Genomic DNA, 24,827 nt, shown 5'->3' with positions numbered 1-24,827 from the left:
AGTGAATATACTCGAACATCTATATTTATGGTAAGTGTATACAACTGTACTTTGCGTCAATTGGCAGAGTCCAGTATGTATACTGAAGGGAATGGCCTTAAGTTTGAGAGAGATGGCCAGATTGGGTTGAATGATGGTTATTTGTTATTTGACCTGTATAAAAGCAGGTCATTGTTGAAAAGGATGGCCAGGAGTTTGGGGTTGTCCAGGGAAATAAACTGGTGAAAAATAGTCACCAAAGACAGGAAATTGTAGACACCCAAGATTTACTTTGCAAGAGAAACTAAAGCATCGGCAAGTACCCTGAAAGTTCCATTTCTGATGTAGTTGGCTAACCTTCTGATGACAGAATGCTATGACTAGAGCTTGTGGATTTCATGGAGGATTAAATTCCTACTGGCAATATCTACCACTTTGTTTAGGTTCTTAAATACAGCTGTGATTAATATATCTGCGTCCACACCTCTCAGTTGTAATGTGTTTTGTGGTATGTTGCTAGTTTTAGCTCTCAAAGAATTATCCGTACTGTAGGAAGACAGTAAGTTAGTAAGACCTAACTTACAGTTTGGAGTGACTGATTGGCCCCAAAAGGTGTTGGAATAGATTAAACAGGAAAACAAGAAGGATGCTTTATGCTCATCAAATGATTTATAAAAATCACTGCATACCAGGATTATATATTCCCATTTCCGAAGGAGGTATGGACCTCCTTGAAACTGATTACATGTATAGAGCTGCAATAGTGGGACTGCATACATATCTGCTGACCTCACAAACCCTAAATATAGTGAAAGTTCTGAAACATGAGGAGAGTAAATCTAAGATGACTTCCCTTCTTAGTCTAGCAGAAGCATATCGGCTTCAAGTGGGAATGGAAATCAAACCAGAAGTAGATGAAAATCATTCAACAACTGAATATGCCAGAAAACAAAAGCAAGAATATAAGGTGAAGGATCTAATGACAAGACAAGAAATGTAAAAATGCATATAGTTCCAAGTGTAGAAAACTCCGGGAAGAACCTCATGTTGAACAGAATTGAATACAGGAATGGTTAAGGAGAGGTAAGGAGAGGCGAATTCAAACCAAAAGATGAAAGGATAATATTGGCGACCCAAGATAGTGGGCTATGTATATGCTGGGTTATAAAGTCCATTGAACATTTGGGAGAAACAGACAAATGTAGGTTTTGTAAAACAGAATTGGAAACAGTCGCGCACCTTGTTGCTGGTTGTGATATACTTATGGCAGAAGGACTGTACAGTGAAAGGCATAATAATGTGGCAAGACTGTTGCACTGGGGATTGTGCAAACATTATAATATTGAAGTAGGTGGAAAACACTGGAAACATGAGCCACACAGCATCATAAAAAATGATGGTCTATATCACATGGGATCACCTATTACCAACAGTTCAAAACATAGATGCGATAAAAACAGATATGGTGGTCCATGAAAAGAAGACAAAAGTAGCATTCATCATTGAAATCGCTACACCCAGTGACTACAATGTCTTGCATACAGAGAGACACAAAGTCATAAAATATCAGGATTTGCAGGCAGAAACGAGAGCAATGTGGAAGAAAGATACCCAAGCGGTTCCAATAGTAGGAGCGACTGGTCTTATAAAAACAAATCTACAATCGTATTTAGATATATTACCAGTACATGTAACTCTGTACGAATTGCAGCAGGAGTCATTAATGGGCACATTGCAGGTACTGAGAAGAGCACCTCTGGCTGAAATCAAAGATTGAAACAATACTAATTTCATGTACTTTAATCATACTTTGACTTATGAATGGGTCCATTCCTATCATGATATTAGAAACCCAAAATATTTGGAGAAATTAAAAAAAAAATAGGAAGTTGAGAGGCTGGCATAATGGTTAAGGTGGTTGCCTTATAGACACAAGGTGCAGGGTTTGATTCTCACATGGAGTAATTGGCTAGGCTTAAAATGGTCCATAACTGCAATTAGCCTATTACTAATCTATGAACCTATGAATTACCCATATTTTAAGGCTAATACTTATAACTTACAATGTTTTGCAGATGTTCTTCGTGTTTCACTGTTGCAGTCATCACATTTGGGTTATCCCTGCCAGGGTAGCCCCCGGCCAGCCCGAATACCAGAGGCTTAGTATTTCTGCATCGGTTGCTGACGCTTTCGGACTGACATCAGGTCGTTAGTAGTGTAAAGTAAGGCAGCCCACGCCATTACATCAGCCTTTCTTGCCGCAGAACCCGAAGCAGAAGCAGTTCACATGAGTGCCGGTCAGCCCCTACCTGAGTTTCGTCTTCCAAATTGAAGCTGAAGTCTTCTAAAGCTAAGTACTCCATTGGGGATCCTTTTTTCTTGCACTAACTGATGTCAGAAAAAGTTAACAATTGCCTCGCCTGTGGAAAGCAAGTACCACACCGAGACTTTCATTCTTACTGTGTCACTTGCTTAGGCCCAGACCACAACGTCCCTCGGTGTCGCTTTTGTGCTTTGTTCAACACCAGAACTATACATCGTCGGGCCCTTGTTGTAGCTAGATATTTTCGCTTATAGTCCTCGAATTCTGATATGGCTTCGGTAAGCCATCTGACAGCAGATCTTCCAAAAAAACGTGAGGATAAAGGCAGCGACAGACCGTACCTGTCCAAACCTACAGACAATGCTTCCGTTAAGCTAGTTGTCAGTTCTCTGGTCCTCAGTGAGGTGCTTTCGCAGCCCCCAATGCCCGCTTCTGTGGATTTGCAGGCCGCTACCAAGACCCTTTCTGAGTCCGGTATGCCGCAAAACTCTTCTTCGGCTAAGGATCCTACAGTTGTCTCTCCCTTGGAAGGGTCCAGAGCCAATGAGCAGGCACCGGCTTCCGAGGAAGTACTTTGCACTTCCCATTCTCAACACAAACTGACGACTTCTTTCGCATCTACTGTTTTTTTTGAAAACTACTGGGTTTCTAAGGCCCAGGGTACGAACCACACCCAAGAAACCAACAACCCTATCTCAGACACCTGCTTCCTTGCCTCGTCTTAAATGCTTAAAATGGTGGAAGACCTTATCATGTTGATCGGGGGAAGCCAAGCTACCCCTTCCAAAAGAAAAAGAGATCTGTCCCCAGTAGTTTTGTCTGAACAGTAGTCTGATGACTCTGATGCATCTGAATATGAAGACGTGCAACCCCTCTCTGCTTATGAGGATTCTGATGCAGAGGATTCCATTCCTTCAGCCTCTCCACCCGAGGAATTTTCCTGTGGGAAAACCTGTCATACCTTAAGGGAGCATTTCCAATGGGGAATGTCAGGACCACCCTCAGTCTAAAAAGAGGCTCGGGGAATTATTAGATCTTCCACAGCACAGACCCCTGGCCATTTCCCCAGTCCTGGATGTTGTGGACGATGTTTTCCTGGAATCCAGTTTGACTCCTGACACCCTCCCTCCTGCACCCAGAAAACCTGACAGGTATTAGAGTCCCTGACTTACACAGATTTCTTTTCAAAAATCCTACTGCTGACCCTGAGGTAATTTCTCAAGGACCTAAAGGAGTTAAAGCAACCTCTGCTAAGAATCACACCCCCTCAGACAGGGATTCCTGAGCACTAGACAGATGGGGTAAAAAAGTTTACACCTCTGCTACTCTTGCTATCAGAGCACTAAATTGCCAGTTCCATATGCTAAAATTTCCGCAACATACCATGGAACTCCTCAAACAAAAAGTGTCTTCATTTCCTGCTTGTGCAGAATCTCAAGAGTTGCAAGAGTTAATGCATTCCGCAAGTCAAGTGACTAAGCACACCTTGCACTGTAGTTTTGATGCCCTAGAAGCTTCTTGCAGGGCAGCAGTCACCGGTTATGTCCTTGGAAGGCATGCATGGCTTAAGGAACAGCCCTTGTCAGACCATGTTAAACCTAAATTATTGGATGCATCCTTGCACAAAGACAACTTATTTGGCACTAAGGCAAAGGAGGTCTTAAAAACGATGGAAGAATAAGCTAAATCTATGCAGACAGTTAAGGATTTCCTACAGGTCTAGCCACCCAGGTTCAGCAAGCATTGCCCTTCCAAGCACTGGTCCCTTTCTGCTCCCACCAGGTCAGTTCAGCCCAGCTCCAGGGAAGCAGACCCCCCCCCCAGACAGCAGCCGCAGGGAATGCAGAGATCAAAACAGTGGAATTCCTCCACTTCAAAACCTGGGAGTTCTAAGCCACCCTCTCATGGTAAGAACTCACAATGACTCTCCTCCCCACCCCCTCCCTCTGCCCACCTTCACTTACCCCTAGGAGGAAAATTCTCCTTTCACGCAAGTACCTGGGCCACCATTACCAACAACTGCTGGGTTCTCAGCATAGTGTCCCCGGGATACAGATTTTCTTTCCACACTCTTCCAACCCCAAAAGGGTTCCCAGATCTACCCCCAAACCAGTGGGCAGAGGCACAAAAGCAAGTCCTTTCCCTGCTCTCTATGAGAGCAATAGAGCACGTTCCTGCAGAACAGAAAGGCCAAGGTTTCTACTCAAGACTTTTTCTGGTACCCAGAAAAGAGGGCACCTGGCACCCTTTCCTCGATCTATCCATTCCAACCACCTTCCTGGTGATACCAAAATTTAAAATGCTCACCCTCCAGCAACTGCTACCCATGCTCTCCAAGGATGCTTGGCTATCCACCCTAGACCTAAAAGAGGCCTACCTCCACATTCCTATCAGGGAATCATGCAGGAAATATCTATGTTTCAGGGCAGGATCTCTGCACTTTCAGTTTTCTGCACTTCCCTTTGGTTTATCTACTGCTCCCAGAGTTTTCACAAAATGTCTGGCTCCCGCCATTGCTTTTTGCAGACAAAGGAATATCCAAATTTACCCATACATATATGACTGCCTAATTCAGGCAGACAGTCAGGAAAAGCTGCTGAAGCACCTGGCCTTTGTAAAGTCCCTACTGACCTCCTTAGGATACACTATCAACAAAAAGTAATCCAAACTCTAGTACCCACATAAAGGATTATATTCTTGGAAGCAAATCTGGACACAGCATCCCAGATGGCATTCCTTGCACCAGAAAAGCAAACTTACCTGAGTGCCTACTTCTCTCAACTAGCCATCAGACCCCAGTTATCTGCAAGGAAAAACCTGCAAGCTCTGGGGTTCATGGCATCTTGCATTCTACTCATTTCGTATGCCAGACTGCATATGAGGAAACTTCAGTGGTACCTAAAATGCCTTTGGTGTCAACACTCTCAAGACCTGGAAACTCTTATACCAATGATACCTTGCCTAAGGAAAGATTTTCTCTGGTGAGCAGTAGCATGCTCCCACAACAAGGGACTACCTTTCTCGACACCCCCCCCCTGCTGCCCAGACCCTCACCACAGACACATCAGACTATGCCTGGGGTGCACATCTGGATGGCAGGTGCATACATGGCCAATGGAACCCACAGCATATACATCTGCACATCAACCAAAAAGAAATGTTAGCTGTCCAGCACTCATTGACAGCTTTCAGGCCACTTCTGTCCCCAGGGGCTCTCTTGATCAAAACAGACAAACACCACTGTGATGTAGTATATCAACAAGCAGGGAGGGACTCACTCCTACCCTCTGTGCAGGCTGACCATGACCCTTTGGCACACAGCCTCTGCCATGCAACTCCACCTGTTAGCATAATTCCTGCCAGGTTCTCTAAACTCTCTGGCAGACCACTTAAGCAGAAATCTTGTGGACCCACACGAGTGGCAGCTAGACAAAAAAACCTTCACCCTAATAACTCAGAAATGGGGCACCCTGAAGATCAACCTCTTTGCCTCCCACACCAACCATCAGCTCAGCAAGTTCTGCACCAGGGAGCGTCACTGCATGGCTTGGAAAGTGGATGCCCTATCCTTCTCCTGGGTCAATCTATCGGTCCATGCATTTCCTCCACTACCTCTCATCACCAAGGTACTGCTCAAAATAAGGGAGGAAAAAACAAGGACAATTCTTATTGCTCCAGACTGGCCTCGCCAGCACTGGTACCAACTGCTGCACAGCCTGTTCCCACTGCCACCGTGGCATCTCACTCAGACCCCAACCCTCCTGACCCAGAGGGAAGGAGAATTCATGCATCCCCAATTGCAGACCCTCAATTTGGCAGCCTGGCTTATTCCCTGACCACTGATCAGTCTGCCAACCTCAGTAGACAGGTTCTAGATGTTATGCGTGAGGCCAGACGCCCTAGCACTAGAAAGTCTTATGCTGACAAATGGAAAAGGTTCTGCACCTGGATTCAGGCTAAGGGAGCCGATACGGCACAGCCCTCCCTACCTGTCATCCTAAACCCAAACATAAAACTACTGTTCAATCTCAGCCTTACTACAGGATATGTACCCAAAGCGTGGCGTACAGCAACAGTGGTCCCCCTCCACAAAGGTGGTGCCTCAGCGGATCCTGGAAACTATCGCCCCATAAGCCTGACTAGCTTGGTCTGCAAAGCTATGGAAAGGATCATTATGGACCTCATAAATAAAGATATTGGGGACCTACAGACACTAGATCCTACCCAGTTTGGCTTTGTTAAGGGCAGATCCTGCCTCTTAAACCTGGTTGATTTCTTTGAAACAGTCACCAAGGCCATTGACGAGGGGAAGGTGGTCCACACAGCCTACCTGGACCTCGCAAAAGCCTTCGATACAATCCCCCTCTCGGGCATTATAGATAAGCTCACCAGCTTAAATATAAACCCCTATGTCATTAGATGGGTTGCAAACTGGCTCAAGGACAGAACCCACATGGTTAGAATTGCTGGAGCCATGTCAGACTCCAAACCAGTTACAAGTGGCGTCCCACAAGGCTCAGTCCTGGGACCTCTCTTGTTCGGTATATATTTCTCGGAGGTACAGGCCAACACGGAAGGACTGTGGCTGACCAAGTTCGCAGATGACTGCAAACTGGGCGCCATAATCGACTCTCCAGCCGACACAAGCATCCTCCAAAAGGGCCTCCTAGAAACAGACAACTGGTGCCAGAGCCATGGCCTCAAGCTAAACGCCAAAAAGTGTATAGTCATCCCTCTGGCAAAACAAACTGCCCACAAATTACCACATAGGTGGTAATCCATTAAGTACAGAAGAAGTAATTAGGGACCTGGGGACCCAAGTTGATAGCAATCTCTCATTTGACAACCATGTGGCCAAAGTGGTTAGAAAAACATTTTATATAGCCCACCTAATCATGAAGGGATTCACATCTAGATCAGGGGAGGTCATCGTGCCTCTTTACTCATCTCTCATCAGGCCCATAATTGAGTACAATGCCCCTTTTGGGATGTACCTTACCAGACACCTGCAGCAACTGGAAAGACCCCAAATGTACCTCACCAAGAGGATCAAAGGGCTCAAACAGATGCCATATGCTGCCCGGTTAAAGAAACTCCAGCTCTACTCAGTGGCATACCGCCTGCTCAGAGGCGATCTGTGCCTGACATATAAAGCCATGTCCAACCCGGAATTAATGGACATGCTACACCTCAGAAAATCCAAATCCCATTGAGCTACACGCTCGAGAGACTTGAACCTCAGCACTGAAATAAATAGGACATGCTGGAGGGACCGATTCATAACTCAGAGGCTTCCTTCACTCTGGAATAAAATCCCAGTCCAGGTTAGGCAGAGTCCCTCATTGACTCTCTTCAAGAGGAATCTTGATGAGTGGATGGGAGATCATAGGTTTACCCTGGGTATCACTTCTGTGTCACTGTTAGACAGAGGCACAGTATACTAACCTCGAAAAAGTGCATAGCAAAATTAATTTAAAATGGGTGGCAAAAGCCAAACACACTCTGGCTAGGCTTATAAATGCCCTAGGGCAGATAGCCTAGTATGAACCTATGGATTACCTAGCTGACCTACTGCACAGTGGTCTCCCTTTTTCCTCTATTGAAATTCATGCCTCTGCTATCTCTGCTCATTTCCACACTGAGCAGCCCCTTTTCTCACACCCTCTGACCAAACAATTCCTTAGAGGGGCTAGCAACTTAAGGCCACCCAGAAGAGCACCTACCCCAGCTTGGGACCTTAGCTTTGTGTTGGAAAAGCTCACCCTGCTCCCCTTCGAGCCAGCATTTTCAGCAGAGTTAAAATTTCTCTCCTGGAAGACCGCTTTTCTTCTGGTCATCACTTCAGCCAGAAGAGTCTCCGAGCTACAAGCACTCATGGCTGTGGAGCCCTTCAGCATCTTCCATGCTGACAGGGTTTCCCTCAGGACTAACCCATCCTTCATGCCCAAAGTGGTGTCCAGTGTGGCTCTCAACCAATCCATTCATTTGCCCACCTTTTCCCTAACCCACAAAACAAGGGGGAAAGGATCCTGCACTCTCTAGATGTGCAGAGACAGCTCAGATCCTATCTAGACAGGACTAAATCATTCACAAAGTATGATCAGTTACTGGTTAGCTTTGCTGCAGGAGCAGAGGGCAAAGCCATCTCCGAACAATCAATTCCCAAATGGATAGCACACTGCATCCATTTCTGTTACAAGCAACACAGAAAACCTCACCTTAAGGGGGTCAGGACTCACTCCATCAGAGCAGCCTCCACCTCTGCAGCTTTCCTCAGAGGAGTCCCCACCAGGGACATCCTGGAGGCTGCCACCTGGACATCTGTTCACACTTTCACCCAGCATTACCACCTGTCTATCGTCTCCAAATCCAGGGCAGGCTTTGCCACTGCAGTCTGGCAGGGCATCCTAGCCAGCCCCTAGTCTCCTTGACTGCCTCCACCTTTTTCCTCAGCTTTGGGAATCAACCCAAATGTGATGACTGCAACAGTGAATACACTTGAACATCTACATTTATGGTAAGTGTACACAACTATACTTTCTTAAACACAACACAACAATGGTGCATTTATTTGTCTTATGCTTTACGTTTCGAACCTCAGGAATTATCATATGTCAATATTTTGCCCATTTGGTCACAAACTGGCTTGCACTTTGGCAGATAGATTGAGAAGTATAACCCTGTCAGTAATTTTGAAAACAAGAGAGGGGCAGGAGTGTAGTGGAGTTCCCTGTCTGACAGCTGGCCTACTTTGTAAGCTTTTTTTATTAAAATATTTTGGAGGAACAAGTAGTTTATTGCACTGAAAAAGGCAAACAAAGTGAATTTAACAGTAACTCCAACAATCCTGCTAGATCGAGTCCCAAAACATGGAGACTGAATGGCTGAAAAAAATGGACTCTCAGATACTAAGTCTGAGATGGCCATTTCTCAGAGTATTCCCTTTTTCTCCAAGGTATGGCAATCTCTGAGCTGGTATAAATAATTTCAGGGTGTGTAGATGGCTTACTCCTTACATCGAGGCGTACAGTGGGGCTTGCCCCTCAGCAAAAGGAGTTTAAATTAGAAGAGTGATGGCCAAGATTTGCTCTTTTCCTGCAGTTTCAGTCTTTTTTTTTTGTCAGTGTGTCTGCACTCTGCCTCTCAAGTGCCAACATTTTAACAAAAAAAAAGGCTTTCGGCTTTTCCCGGTTAGGGGTCGCCACAGCTGAACTCCAGTCCACTAATGACTGGCAGTGGATTTTTACGGTGCCAAGTTGCCAGCCCGACACCCAACCTTCAAAGAAGGCACATCCATTCACGCACGCACCTACCTGCATGTCTTTAAGCGTCACTCGACTGTGGGGAGGACATGCAGACTCCACACAGAAGGCACTCCAGCCGAGAATCAAATGGGAGAACCTCTTGCTGTGAGGTGACAATGCTAACCACTGCACCACCGTGCCAAATTTAACAACAAATATTAAACTGTAGTGGGTTTGGATTACTCTTCGTACTGTTGTTGGCATTCACAGAATAGTATACTGAGATTTTGTGGTATTGCATGAGACCTATCGTTTTACTAGTGTAGTTTGCTCACTTACCACAGAAGTTCTTGTAGCAAAACTGCAAAAGTGAGGACATCTAAGTTAATGTATGACATGGGGTGAAATGTATTTGTCTCATCTGAGTAGCATGTGCCACGTTAATGTACACAAAATATTGTACTCCAGTAGTGTATGCACTAGTGGCTAAAGCTCCAGAGAAACAATTCGTTGTCTGACATTATTTTGCATTTGTCCCTATAATACTGGTTGTTGAGATCTGTACTGCTTTAACTACTGAGTTCAGAAGCGGGTATCGCTTTTCACAGTAATACTGCATTAATTTGTAGAATTCCTTATATTAAGGAAGAATGCAGATGTTCTATCTTATATTTTAATAATGAACTTGGGTTCATTATGAGCATATAATTTTAAAATAAGGGTGTGAAAGGGTGAATTGGTCGAGTAATGTTAATAGCAAGTAAACAGCTTGTATATGACATTGCAGTCCAGCCAATCAGCAGCTGCCCTTAAACAAGTATTTATCTTAGCCTATAAAAGTACACTGTTTATTCAAGTGTTTGGGGCCTCTATGGTGACCTTTGAAAGGATAAGACCTACTTTAAGAGTTCTGCATGATGTCACGGCCCAAGGCATTGAGGGGAGCCCCACCCATGCATTAGTACAATACAGCACATTGTTTCCATCAGAGCAGCACCCAAATTTAAACAGTGTTTCCATGAAATGGGGCTTTATTTTTATTGTTTTATTTTTGGTCTGGTTTCCTGAATGGTGTGTCAGCTTCCAGACGTCCTCTTTTTATTATTCTGTAGTTTGTATATGAGCAGGCCTGCTGTTTGTACAGTCTCTCTTCTTTCAGGATCTGTATAAATTATTGCACTGAAACACATTGCTTCAAGCCAACGGTGCAATTCTAACAATGCAGTCAACTTCTGTTTGCCCAAAGGTCAGCGTTAGTGTTCAAAAAGTGCTGTCCTGTATCACAGTGCAGTACAGTAGACTCCCTCTTATCAGTCCTCTCTTTAACCGGCCATCAGATTTTTGCTGTAGTCCTAGCAAAATACAGCAGAGAAGAACAACACTTTGCCTTCTCTGGGCTAAATAATGACAGACATTTGACTTTTATTTAGACTTCATATTCATTAGAAAAATGCATATTAACACAAATCCTGTTATTCTAGCTGATTTATAACCTATAAATATTATTTTGTATTCTTTTTCTGATTAACCAGCCATTTGTTTATCCGGCCTAAGGTCTAGTCCCAGCGAGACCGGATAAGAGGGAGTCTACTGTAACCATGAATCCACATAACTCTGCAGACTGTGAAGTGGTGGAACACACCTTCACAGGAGAGGTTACTGAAGACTTTCACGTGTGTAGTGCAGAATGTCTGAGGGGAAGGGTAACTAAAACACAGGATCCTAACATAGAAAACCTGAAGGAAAGGAAGAGTGTGAAGGAAAGTGGATTGCTTCAAATGCATGCACCCATACAATGCTAGTGTAATGCAGTAAGTGCATTTCTGTGTGTGTGTTCCTAGAAGAATTGGAAATGGATTTACTTCATTAGATTAGCATATGAGATGAGGGATGACTTGAACTCCTTTGACAGCTGTACATCACTGGGGGAAGTGATAAAAGGACTGATTTAGCTATTACTATCCCACATTCAAAGCTGAAGACTTAACAGAGTTTTGTTGGAATGACTAACCTGTGAGTTAGATGGACAGGCATTATTTCTGCAGTTCTGACTATGTATGTCAAATCTCCAGGGTTAAATGTGTCTGAGTCCCATCTGACAGCTGGGTCTTGTAGTTTCTAAATTAGTCCAAATTTGTACAGAGTTCCAGAAGTCGTCCTCTTGAAATTATGTGATGACTACTAATATGTAAAAAGAGGATTTCTGATTTTGCTGGGTATAACAAAAGTAAGTTCAGAGCAAAGGGAAAAGGAACCCTAGGATAATGGGAAAAAAGTTAAGGATCTGTAGAAGAACCTCACTTACACATGCATTTACAGACACAAGTGGTAGTACAGGGTATTTGCTTTAATTCCATAATTTCATTTGCTTAAGAAAGTCATACGTGGGCAAGCCACTCATTTTTCATTGTCTTAAAAGATAGCCGGGTCAGGAATCAGCCTTGAACCAAAGTAAGAAATAAGTCCAGCTTGTAGCATGTTACTTTATGTCAGTTAACCCTCTGTGACTTCATTCATTGTTTTGGCTGAGTAGAATGCTAACTATGACGGTAACTGGCTAACTTATTTTTCATTTTACATAGGAAGTAAAGTGTGCTAGACCTAAATCTTGAGCTCTGGTCTGGATTTGCCCATTGTTTCATAGTAGTGCCACTTACTGATCTTTTATTGTAGTTCATGATATTAGTGATCTCAAACAAATGTAATTTAGATTCAGTATTAAGTTGCACTGCCGCAGGGCAGAATTGCATCGTCTGGTGTCAGTCTACTTAACTTTGTGCTGCCGAGAAAAACTTGGACTTCAACTATTACAACCCTAATTCTGGAGCAGTTTTTGCTGAAACTTCTTGATTTTAGAGGAGACTGAAAATGTGCAGTCCAGTCAGGTATGTGACATCTCAATTTAGTTCTCTTTGGGGATGGATATGAAGGGTTAACAAATGGGATTCCTGTTTTCTTTCTCAGAGCTACAGGAAGGAATGATAGAAAATTCTTTTTGATTTCATTTCTTCACTTCAGTCTGTAACCCAAAGCCTACCATAGTGTGAAAGAGGATGAATTTTCTCTACTTCTGTTTCCAAGTTATTCAGATTCAGACACAGAACAGATTAAAAAAAAAATCTTGTACAGCCCAGCAGAAGGAAGTAAAATGATTTACCTGGGGTGATGCTATTGGGGTGGGGCGAGAGCTCAATAGTTGAAATAAATCCATGGTTTTCTGATTCTTACTTCTGTACATTTATCAGATTGTGTAATTAATATTCATAGCTGTGATCCCCAGAGCTGGAAAACTGATCCCTTGATATAGTCGATGTGCACATCCTCATAGGTACATTTGTATAATGTTAACAAAGCAAATAAATGGAATCATCTACAACACTTTCAGCACCATGCATTCATGTATTAGGTATAAAGAAACTGGTTAAGTTGGTAAAGCACAACAGATTTGTGAAGAGACCATACCCATGTGTGAAAAAGCATTTTCATGGCATCATGCTTACAAAACTGTATGGAAAGGAAAGTGTCACGTGGCAGAAGACTGCGACACAGTAAAAAACAAAAAACAAAAAAAAAAACTGCTCAGTCACAACTTATCAAGTATGTATTTCATCTGTCCCCTTCCATGCACAGACCATAGTGTTTTAGCAAGTAAGTAAGCCCTCTGCACCCCTCCCCCCCAGCAAACCTATATGCTGTTTCCACGGTCGCATATCAGTGGTGAAAAGTGAAGCTTCCCATAATCAGTGCATAGTGAGCTTGAAAAATGGTAATATTGCAGTACCTAACAGTGTTATGATTACATGTAAGTGTGACCGGTTATCGTATTGTTAATTCTTGTTCTATAGATCACATGTAGGGAAAACACCACAAACTGTTCTGGTAACAAGGCAGGTCTAAAAAAAAAGGATGAATGAGTAATTTGCAAGTGAAGAGCTAAAGGGTTAACAATTCTGTATATGAAGAAATTATTTTTATAAGAAGAAATGCATTATACAAAGTTTTATTTTTTGTTTTAAGTCGATGGGCTGGTCCATGGACCTTTCTGCCACGACCCAAGTCAGATGTGTTCTTAAGGACATCGCAGAGGATATTCTAGCAAGGTTGTACAGTGAATTGCATTGATTATGAACAATGATGTATTTAAAGGCAACACAAAGTGATTTTTGTTATAAAAAAGAACAATTTCTATAGAGTGACTTTGAGCATAAAACTAATTTTCTAAAGAAGTGCAAAAGATGTTTTACATAGCTAAGATAATGGCCAGTGAAGGAAACAATTTGTACAGATAGATTGATTCTCCAGGGACCTAAACAATGCATATGGCATTAAGTGCTTGAAAATGAAAACAAATGCCTAGTCATATTGGAATTGTAAGTGCTTTTGATACTGCTGGTTAAAAGTGGTCAACTTGCGTTGAAAAAAGTGAAACTACTGTTTTGCTAATGACACTGATAATTAAAAGAAACTTTCACTACTGATTAGTTATATGGGTGCCAAAATGTAGGCTTGTTACTTGGTTTATTAGCAGCAATAAAAATGTCTAAAAATGTAGTAGAGACGTTGCAAAACCATTTAAAGGACAAAGGGTCCAGAAAGATAAATTTAGAACGTCTCCCTATTGAAATGTGGGCACTTGAAATGCCAAGTGCCGACATGCTGAAAAAAAAGACTTAAAACACAGGAGAAGAGCAAACCTCTAAGATTGCTCATCTCCTTAAATCTTCTTTTTGCAGGGAGTGCAAGCTCCCCCTGCGCACCCCTCCCCCGAACTTATACATGTATGTGTGTGTGTGTGTGTGTGTGTGTGTGTGTGTGTGTGTGTGTGCATATATATATATATATATATATATATATATATATATATATATATATATATTTATAAAATATGTATGTATGCATATATATATATATATATATATATATATATATATATATATATATATATAGGAGCGCTACAGAATCCTGAAAGACCAAAATCCTGAAAGTTCAAAATACTGAAAACGCAAAATCCTGAAAACACATAGGATACTAACACTCACTATATTCCAGCATAAGTACATACAGAAACATATTAACCTTCAACTATATGCAGGGGGCAAGCCCCCCTGCACCCCCATTTGGGGGGCTGCACCCCCTCACACACAACACACCCTGCTACTTAAATATATCAACTCCGAGATTGCACTTCACTACACTAAGTGCAATCTTGGAGTTGATATATTTAAGTAGCAGGGGGTGTGGGGGGTGCAGGGGAGGCTTGCCCCCCTGGTTATATTTGGAGAACAGTAATATAGTTTGTGTTTTATTTGTTTCTGTATGTACTTATGCTTGAATATAGTGAGTGTTGGTATCCTGTGTGTTTTCAGTATTTTGGTGTCAGGATTTTGGGCTTTCAGGATTCTGTAGCGCTCCTATATATATATATATATATATATACCAACTCTGAGATTGCTGTACCTCGGAGAAAAGGGAATATTCCAAGAAATGACATCTCATATGTAGTATATTTAACTCTGTTCTTTCGGCCATCCAGTCTCTGTGGTCCCTACATTTAAACTGGTTACCATGTAGAACTACTAATATGCATATGATGATGCTTATAGATAGTTACTCAAAGTTGGTGAAACCAATGAGTGGTGCAGAATCTACAGAATATCATTTAATATATTTGGAATTGTATAATGTAACACAGAGCAACAACAAAATGCATTTACAAACATAATTATGCCATTCAGGTAAATAGTGAGAAAAAAAGTTTTACAAGCATTCTACTGCATGTTCAGGCTTCAGAAAATGTATTTTTTTATGTTTTAGATTGTTAAACTAGATCACTGAGGTGGTGGTGCTGCGGTAGCGTTGTCGCCTCACAGTAAGATGTTGTCCTGTTCGATTCTCAGCTAGAGCATCTTCTGCGTGGAGACATGCGTGAATGGGCGTACCTTCGTTGAAGGTTGTGTGTCAGGGCTGGCAACTCGGCACGTAACAATCTATTGCCAATCATTAGCAGACCAGAGTTCTGCTGTGGCGACCCCTAACCAGGAAAAGCCGAAAGACACAACAAGATTGTTAAACTAGATCCTAGAGTCACAGATGTGTTTGATGAGATTAATTCAAAAGAATATCATTGGCAAGGGCTTCTTAATTCTTCTTTTTTACCTCGTTAAAATAACCACATCCGTTTTAAGATAGTATTAAAGAAAAGTAAGTTCAGGCATTCATTTGATTGTGGTCCTATGATTTGATCATATGATAGTATTAGGGTGGGTATGATTTACTTGAGTAGTTTAACCAGTCTGATGAAATTTCATGTAGGAGGTGAAAGTGCTTATTGTTTTACATTTTTAGTAAAGTTTATTGTTTTACATTTTTAGTAAAGTTTTTTTTTTTCCACCAGCTGCTTTTTACCTTTTAAGTGAATTAGAGTAATATTCAAAACTTTTCTCTGATTTTGAGACTTTGGCCCTGCAAGTTAAGAGGTATGTTAGATAGTTCACAGAATGATAGCTGAGATCTAATTAACTAAGACAGAAATATTGAGAATATGTGCAATTTGATCCATTAAATCTATAGCACCAAGTCACACAAAAGTAATTTCTAAACCATCCATATCAGCTTGGGGTTTAAACATATGTAGCTGTATCAAGGAGGAGAATTCAAAAGCATCCTCAGTTAAATCAAACATAGTTGTGGAATTATCTGGTTGAACCAAAAGAATATTAATAAGCTGTACAGTATCACGTAGTTTGGTAACATCATTCATTCATTCATTCATTCATTCATTCATTCATACTTTGATACTCATTTAGTCCTGTTCAGCATCATGGCAAGCCAAATCCTACCCTGACAAGCAGTCAACATAGGATTTTTTTTTATTAAACAGTGGAACAAAAGTCTCAAACTTCATGTTGCTAAATGTCAACCATGCCTGAGCCTGACTTATTAGATACCAAAGTAACAATATCTCACCAGTGAAGTTCCATTGTTTAAAAATTAATTTTTGTTACAATAATCATTCTTTCTGGTACTGTGCCTTTCTTTTAAATTTTAATCATTTACTTTATTTTATCTTCTTTGTCTTACTCAGGGCTGCAGTGGAACAAGAGACTGTCTCAGTAAGCTATGGGTGTAAGACAAAGAACCAGCCCTGGAGGTAAAACCAGTCCATTCCAGGTCACAGACACGCACACACAAATTCACACATGCAATCATGAGTGCAGACACAACCACCCAGACACATCCATGCACAACACACACATGCAAGCACAAATATAGACATGCACACAAACACACACACACATGCACACAGAGCATAAATGCCTACCATATCCACACTAAATATGTCAATGTCTTCAGTGCAGTACCGGCTTTTCCCAGTCCACCTTGCTACTGCAAGCTTGTCTGCTACTGGCCCATTTTTGACTGTGATATGCTCCCAGAAGTCTCCCTTTCATTGGTACTACATTCAAACCGTTGAAAGAGAGGATATTGAAAGCTGACACAAGTCAAAACAGAACAGCCAAGTGGACCCAGGTAATTGGATTTGAGAGAAGTGTTTGGGAGAATTATCAAACATTTGACCCCCCACCCCCACCCCACCCCCACCCCCAGCTAGCTCTGGGCCTTAGGCCCCTGACTAGGCAGCTCTGTGCTGGATCTGACAGAGGCTACCAGATCTCATACACCTGAATGGTTATCCTTCACTTTCCTGACAACAAGTTGATCAGGTGCTTAATGCCTAGGAAAATTGGTTGGTTTCCATTTTCCACAAGGCTAGGCGTTCGACTGTGGGAGTGGTGTGTCTTTGAAATCACTATTTGTTGTTTTTGGTATTTTCTGTTTTCCTCACACTTGTGCAATAAGTTCAGGGGTATAGGAGGCTTGTCCCCACCAGAAGTGGAGGGTGTTGAGATTTTTTTTGTCACTGTATGTTGGAAGGTGTGTAGATCAGATTTCATTTCTTGGTCAGTTATGACTGATGAGTATTTCTTAAAGGGATTGTGTCTCAGTTATTGGGAGAAGCATTTCAGTCAGTTATTTCATAGGAAGCTTCTGCTGAGGCTTACAAGGTTTGACAGCCTTTGTGTATGGCAATTTTAGTAGATCTGTCGGACTGGGAGTTGTGATTGGACCATATTGGCAATCAATGAAATTATAACATTGAATAGTATGGTTACTCACATATTATATTGTATTATATTATATTATATTATATTATATTATATTATATTATATTATATTATATTATGTTTAAACAATAACCTATGACTGGTTGTTGGTAATCCTAGATTTACCCATGTGTGGTGTGGTTTGATCATAAGGGTGAGGCAGTCTTTAGTACATATTGATAATGCAGGAAATGAGATGATGGCTAGAAAACAATATGCCAAAGGTCTGACTACAGCCCACTGAAAGACATTTTGAATGTTGATAGACTGATGAATGAGCTATGCTGTATCCCAAGAAGGATGGATGAACTAGTGCTATATTCCAGGAAGGGAAGGGAAGATGAACCAGTAAAGTATCCCATTGAAGGATGGATGATCAGTACTGTACCCAAAGAATGGTGGTAGATTAGGTTCATACCCCAAGAGTGATGACTGAACAGTGCCATACTACAACAGTGACAAATGGCCATTACTATCATACCCCAAGAGTGATGACTAAACAGTGTGGCAGTACAGTAGTGACGACCATTACTACCATACCCCAAGAGTGATGTCTGAAAAGTGTCATAGTACAACATTGACAGATAACCTTACTACCGTACCCCAAGAGTGAGGGCTGAACAGTGCCACACTATAACAGTGACAAATAACCAATATTAACATACCCCAAGAGTGATGGCCGAACAGTGCCATACTACAACAGTGACAAATGACTTACTGCCATTACCCAAAGAGTGATAGCTAAACAGTGTGGTAGTATAACAGTGACAAATGACTATTACTGCCATTACCCCAAGAGTGATGGCTAAACAGTGTGGTAGTACAACGGTGACAAATGACTGTTAATGCCATTACCCCAAGAGTGATGGCCGAACAGTGCCACACCACAACAGTAATAAATGTCTGTTACTACGATACCTCATGAGTGACAGTTGAGCAGTGCCATACTACAACAGTGACAAATGACCATTACTGCTATACCCCAAAAGTGATGCCTGAAGAGTGCCACACTACATCAGCTACAAATGGCCATTACTACCATAATAAAAGAGTGATGGCTGAACATTGTCATAGTACAAGAGTAACAAATTACCATTACTACCATACCGCAAGAGTGATGGCTGACCAGTGCCACACTGCAACCATGACAAATGACCATTACTACTATACCCCAAAAGTGATGTCTGAAGAGTGCCATACTACAACAGCTACAAATGGCCATTACTACCATAACAAAAGAGTGATGGCTGAACAGTGTCATTGTACAACAGTGACAAATGACCATTACTGCCATTACTCCGAGTGATGGCTGACCAGTGCCACACTGCAACAGCAACAAATGACTATTATTACGATACCCCAAGTCTGATTTCTGAGCAGTCCCGTACTACAGCAGTGGCAACCATTACTGTCATACCCCAATAGTGATGGCTCTACAGTGTCGTAATACAATAGTGACAAATTACCATTACTGCCATACCTCAAGAGTGATGGCTGAACAGCGCCATACTGCAACAATGACAAATGACCATTACTGCCATTACCCCAAGACAGATGGTTGAACATTGTCATAGTACAACAGTGACAAATGACCATTGCTACAATATCCCAAGAGTGATGGCTGACCAATGCCACACTACAACAGTAACAGATGGCCATTGCTACCATACCCCAAGAGTGATGGCTGAACACTGTGGCAGTACAACAGTGACAAAGGAGCATTACAGGCATTATCCCAAGAGTGATGGCTGAACAGTGAACAGTGACGACCATTACTGCCATACCCCAAGAGTGATGGCTGAACAGTGCCACAGTACAACAGTGACAAATGTCTATTATTACCATACCCAGGAGTGATGGCTGAACTGTGTCATAATACAACAGTGACAAATTACATTACTACCATTACCCCAAGAGTGATGGCTAAAGAGTGCCATACTACATCAGTAACAAATGACCATTTCTACTGTATCCCAAGAGTGATGGCTGAACAGTGTCATAGTACAGCAGCGATAAATGTCCATTACTGCCATTATTCTAAGAGTGATGGGTGAACAGTGCAATGCTGTAACAGTGACAAATGACCATTACTGTCATACCCCAAGAGTGATGGCTGAACAGTGCAGTAATACAACCGTGATAAAATAACGTAATTGCCGTACCCCAAGAGTGATGGGTGAATAGTGCCACACTGCAACAGTATCAAATGACCATTACTACCATACCCCAATAGTGAAAGCTGAGCAATGCAATACAGTGACAAATGACCATTCTATGGTGCCCCAAGTATGATGGCTGAACAGTGCCACACTACAACAGTAACAAATGACCATTACAACTATAATTCAGGAGAGATGGCCGAACAGTGCCACATTACAACAGTAACAAGTGACCATTGCTAATGTACTCCAAGAGTGATGGCTGAACAGTGACATTGTAAAACAGTGGCAGTTAACCATAACTGTCATACCCCAAGAGTGAAGGGCGATCATTTTGCAACTCCAACAAGTGTAGACTATCAGTATTGTTCGCAGAAGACTTGATGAAAGTGAATACATTTCTGTCCTCTAGTTAACTGGCTGCCATAAATAATCAGGAACTGCTACAATCTCATTGCATGTGACTGAAGAAATCCCAATATTTTAATGTATAATTTAAGACATCATTGAGGAAGACTGAAAAAGAGAAAGGCACTTAAACTACAGCCTGTAACACTGCCTTAGAAGCGAAGTACTTTTGAATTTATAAGTATCTGTGTATCTTTTAACGAAGTATGGATAGTTCATGGCATTGTCATCCTCTTAGGTGTATGTTTAAAAAAAAAGAGGAAGCATAGTATCGTAACATAGGCTATACTGCCTTGTGTGTACGTGTGTTCCTTTGGGAGTAGCTTTATAATGGAAATGTCAGGTACAGCTGTGGCCTCTTGCATTTAAGTAATAGGCATACTGTGCATGCTAAGTTGATAAAGACCAACAACAAACACAATCCAAAATAAACCGCTTCCAGGATGAGCGTTCCTCAGAAAACTTCCAAAGAACAAAATATAAAACCAAAGAGGAAAGCTAAGTCACAGTCAAGTCCTGAAGTGACAGAAATCACAGTTCTCAAATAAGATCGAAGTCATACTTTAATAAACGTACGGTTAGCACGTTCACAATGAAACTCCTTGCTTCATCAGACCGTACATTTATTAAAGTCTGACTTCGAACTTATTTGAGAACTTCGTGGTTTTTGTCACTTCAGGACTTGATTGTGCCTTAGCTTGCCACTTTGGTTTTATATTTTGTTCTTTGTAAGTAGTTGATTTGAATTATATACACACCTGCTACACAAGTGTAGGCTACGAGACTAATCTATACACTCCACTTCCCTCCTGCCCTGACTTCCTGCTTGCTTATAGTTGCTGATCTTGATAAGACATGCTTCATTTGGAATAGCCTTGTACTGTTTTTTACCACAGTCAATTGAGCAAGCTCTAATGCTGCTCTGCTACAGCTGGGTATTGAACCTCACTTTTGCAATATATTGTTTATGCATGCATGTTGCAGGCTTTATTTTTATCCATGTCAGAAGGTATTTGCATACCATTATAAATCACTTGTATATAATTATTTGGTACTTAATGTATTATTGCAACCAGATTTTAACTTCCTGTAAATCCTAATGTTTCCGTGAAAAGACTTTATGTCTAAGAAAAACAGGGGTGTGCAAACTCCTCTTTTTTATCAGTGGTTGTGAAACACAAACAGGAATAAGCAAGGCAAGCAGGAGTTTGTCAACCAACTGCAAATGGACATTTTGCATCAATCGCGTGTTGTAAAACATACACCATCGAAGCATGTTGCGCCCTATAATTGGCCAGATAACCCATGTAAAAGCGAAGTTGTGTGTGTTTTACTTTTCTTGTACTTTTTAATTCAGATTTGTATGTCAACCGTTGAGAAACAGTTGCTCAGAAACACTTGTACTGCTTAAGTACTGTAATGCAGTACTTTCCTGACACCTGGTAGAATGGAATAATGGACATTGAACCGAAGTATCAGTTTGCTGCATTTCTCATCAGTGTGCAGTGCTTCTGATCTGTGTTAGTATGACAGCAGGGAAATCCGTCTGTGTGGGGATAAAATGTGCCTAAAACTGATGTTAACTAAAGCGTTATAACGTCCTAGAACCAGAAAAACTGACTGTACAAATGATTGAAATATGTCAACACTGACTTGCACGCAAGCAACTTGCGTTTCACTTTAAGTAATCGTTTTCATCCCCCGAACTACAGGGTCAGCCTCCTTTTTGGTGAATAAGGTAAAGCTAAGTAAAAAGTTTATTGTTCACTTCAGTAAATGTACATAAGAAGGAATGTCTCACAGGAGCGCAAACGTTATGATTTACAGGAGGTTAAAAAACTGGTTGCGATAATACGTAATTACCAATTATTTAAATGATTTCACACTAATAGCAAACAAACAAAGCAATACCACATGTTTCTGTGTATTTCATAGGAGAGAGGTCTGCAAGATTTCTGTCAAACTAATAATAACCGTTGGTGAAAAAGTGTACTAATGGACATGAAGTGTCATAAAAGGTAGTCCAAGAATGTGTGTGTGTGTGGGTGTGTGTGTGTGTGAGTATATTACATAGTGTGAAAGCAGTGCATTATTGAAGAGATTCTCTGTAAACTCGGGACTGTAATCCATTAGGAAGCTTATGTATCTTACATGGTACCCAATATTTCTTGATGGTCCACATAAGTATTCACATTCGAGCTAAACACTGTAGTACTGTATGAATGTCTGGGTAGTTTATTCCTTAAAGTCTGTTGTTAGTGCAAGACAAAATTATCAGAGTTTAATGAACATGATACAGTGCATTTCTGCAGCCTTTCTGAGACATAACTTGAATGAAAATTTGCTGTATTGAGTATAAAACGAACATTACATTTATTAGGCAGAGAGGCATATGTAAAGATTAGTAAATGGAGAGTGTGTTTTAAAGAAGAAACATGGAGTAAGTGGATCAAGTGGATCATACACACAAAGACAGAATTGCATTCAGAGAACTTTGAGCTGGTAGTTCTGCAGATGCATTCTGATCAGGGGTATAAACTTAAGAGGGGAAAGTCTAACTGAAACCTTGTAGAGCAGGAGGTGGAAGTAGGGCAGCATAAGGAACCATGCAAACCCAGAATTTCGAGGGGAAACAAGTTACATTGAGAGATATTTGGTTTAGTGGTGCAGGAGTAATGGATCAGAAAAATGATTGTGGCAGTATGTACCAACATGATTTGCTGAAGATAAAGTCATAGTAGTATGTTGGAAGACTGTATCGCAGTTGCATCTCTATAGTTGGAATTGGAAGTTTTCTAGCCAGGTCTGTGAAACTTCTTATCCCTGTGGACTGGTGCTTTGCTTGCAGGCATTCACTGTAGCCATGTCTGGGATGCTTGATGACTTTGGCTTATTGTAATTCAGCATAGATATTGTCCTGTTTGTTTACGTTTGATGAACTAATCTCTGCTGGTGTGACTTCACAAAACCAAAGTTAATTTAAAGTATTCCTTACCTAGCCTTCTATGTTCTGGAACTTGGTGACATGACAGTTCTGCAACAGCTGTCATGGCTAAAAGGTGTTTTCCAAAATTTTCAGTAAGGATCTACTGGCAAAAGCTATTGCTTGTTGCCTTTGCTTTCATACATTTTCATTAGGATGAATGTGATGTGTGTCACAGCAGTATTGTTGATACTTGAAAGTTTTGAAGGTGTATATTCTGATAAAAACATGCGGTAAGGAAAACTGTGTAACATATGACATGTAAAATTTGAAGGGACTGTAGCTCTGCCATCATATTCCCTGACACGCGTGTGTACACACACACACACACACACACACACACACACACACACACACACACACACACACACACCTTATCATATTTTGGCTAAAGAAAAAAAATGTTGAACATGTATGTTATTTGCATTGTATGCTGTAAATGGACAGCAGAGAAACCCTGAAAAGAGAAGGCTGGAGAATCCAGGCTTGAATTAGCAAGTGTAAGAGTAAACATTTAAGATGCTGGAAATTTTCTCATTAACTGAACTTTACTTGTGTGTCCAGGGAGGCGGTGCTTTCTTAAAGGTTTTGGGAAGACATATCGAGAAGGCTCACCCAGACAGCTGTTCATGTAGGACAAGAAGAGTGGAAACAAGTGGAGTGGAGATACACCATATAGATCAAAGACAGCAGCTTTCAGAGTTAAGACAATGAGGCATAATGCTGGATGCATGTGCAGGTAGGGCAGAACCCTAGACTTTTACTCTTTCCCTTTCCTCCTGTTACTTTCTCTTAAAAGCCTCACTTTCTTTTCTTTCTATCTCATGAACTCATGCGTACATACTCTCACTTTCTTTGTCATCTGTTGTTTTTCCTTTTCAGGGCTTTTGAGAGAGGATCATTTTCTTCTGTTTGTTTTGATCTCTTTTGAATTTTAATGTCACTTCTAGATTTTTTTTTCTGGAGACATCAGTAAAAAAAAAAAAAGTTCCACCTGGGCATGGATGTCGCCAGATGTAAAAGACTTAAGCCATGTACAAATTCATTTTTAAGAAGGCAGCATTTTGACAAGCATAAGGGTACCATCACCAAAAGTTCAGTTTCAAATGCATAACTGAAATTAAATGGCTACATATAAGTTGGCAAACAAGAATGCTGTGTCTAGGGTGATGTCTGCATACCTTACCAAGTAGTTAGTTAAAGGCTTCCATGTAACAATAGTGATACATAGCACTGCATTTTGGCTGCACATCCTTAAAAAACAGTTGTTTGAAGTTGTAGTAGCACAGCAGTTTGGTAAATAAATCAGAAAGTTCTGTATATTCCATGTATACCTGTCAGCTATCCCTGACTTTGACACAGATTTTAGCTCTGTCCCTCTTAATCCCTCAAAAAACTGGTGACTTTTGGAGAAAAGGTTTTGAATTATACTTATTAAATTGATACAATAATTTTACTTCAGAAAATGTATCTCATTTCTTATTCAGTTATTCTGTCAGTGTCTCAATTTAATGTATTAGTATTTTAGAAGTGTTCTCGATGGTCCCTGATTCTTTTGAGATTTGT

The 24,827-nt window shown here is 41.2% G+C and overlaps 1 protein-coding gene across 1 annotated transcript in view; it reads left to right on the top strand.

The window, feature by feature from the left end:
- Positions 1 to 24,827, top strand: part of LOC122808922 (thrombospondin type-1 domain-containing protein 4-like) — a 2,399,573-nt gene that overhangs the window by 393,800 nt on the left and 1,980,946 nt on the right. Inside the window, exon 2 of the mRNA XM_044080057.1 lies at positions 23,826 to 24,000. Coding sequence (XP_043935992.1) covers positions 23,972 to 24,000 — 29 coding nt within the window. The 5' untranslated portion in view covers positions 23,826 to 23,971. The remainder of the gene's footprint in view (positions 1 to 23,825; positions 24,001 to 24,827) is intronic.

This window comes from Protopterus annectens, chromosome 8.part0 (genome assembly GCF_019279795.1).
Source record: "Protopterus annectens isolate FY-2018-M chromosome 8.part0, PAN1.0, whole genome shotgun sequence".
NCBI lineage: Eukaryota > Metazoa > Chordata > Ceratodontiformes > Protopteridae > Protopterus > Protopterus annectens.
Note: the sequence above shows the minus strand (reverse complement) of the source record. Positions and strands in the feature narration are given on the sequence as shown.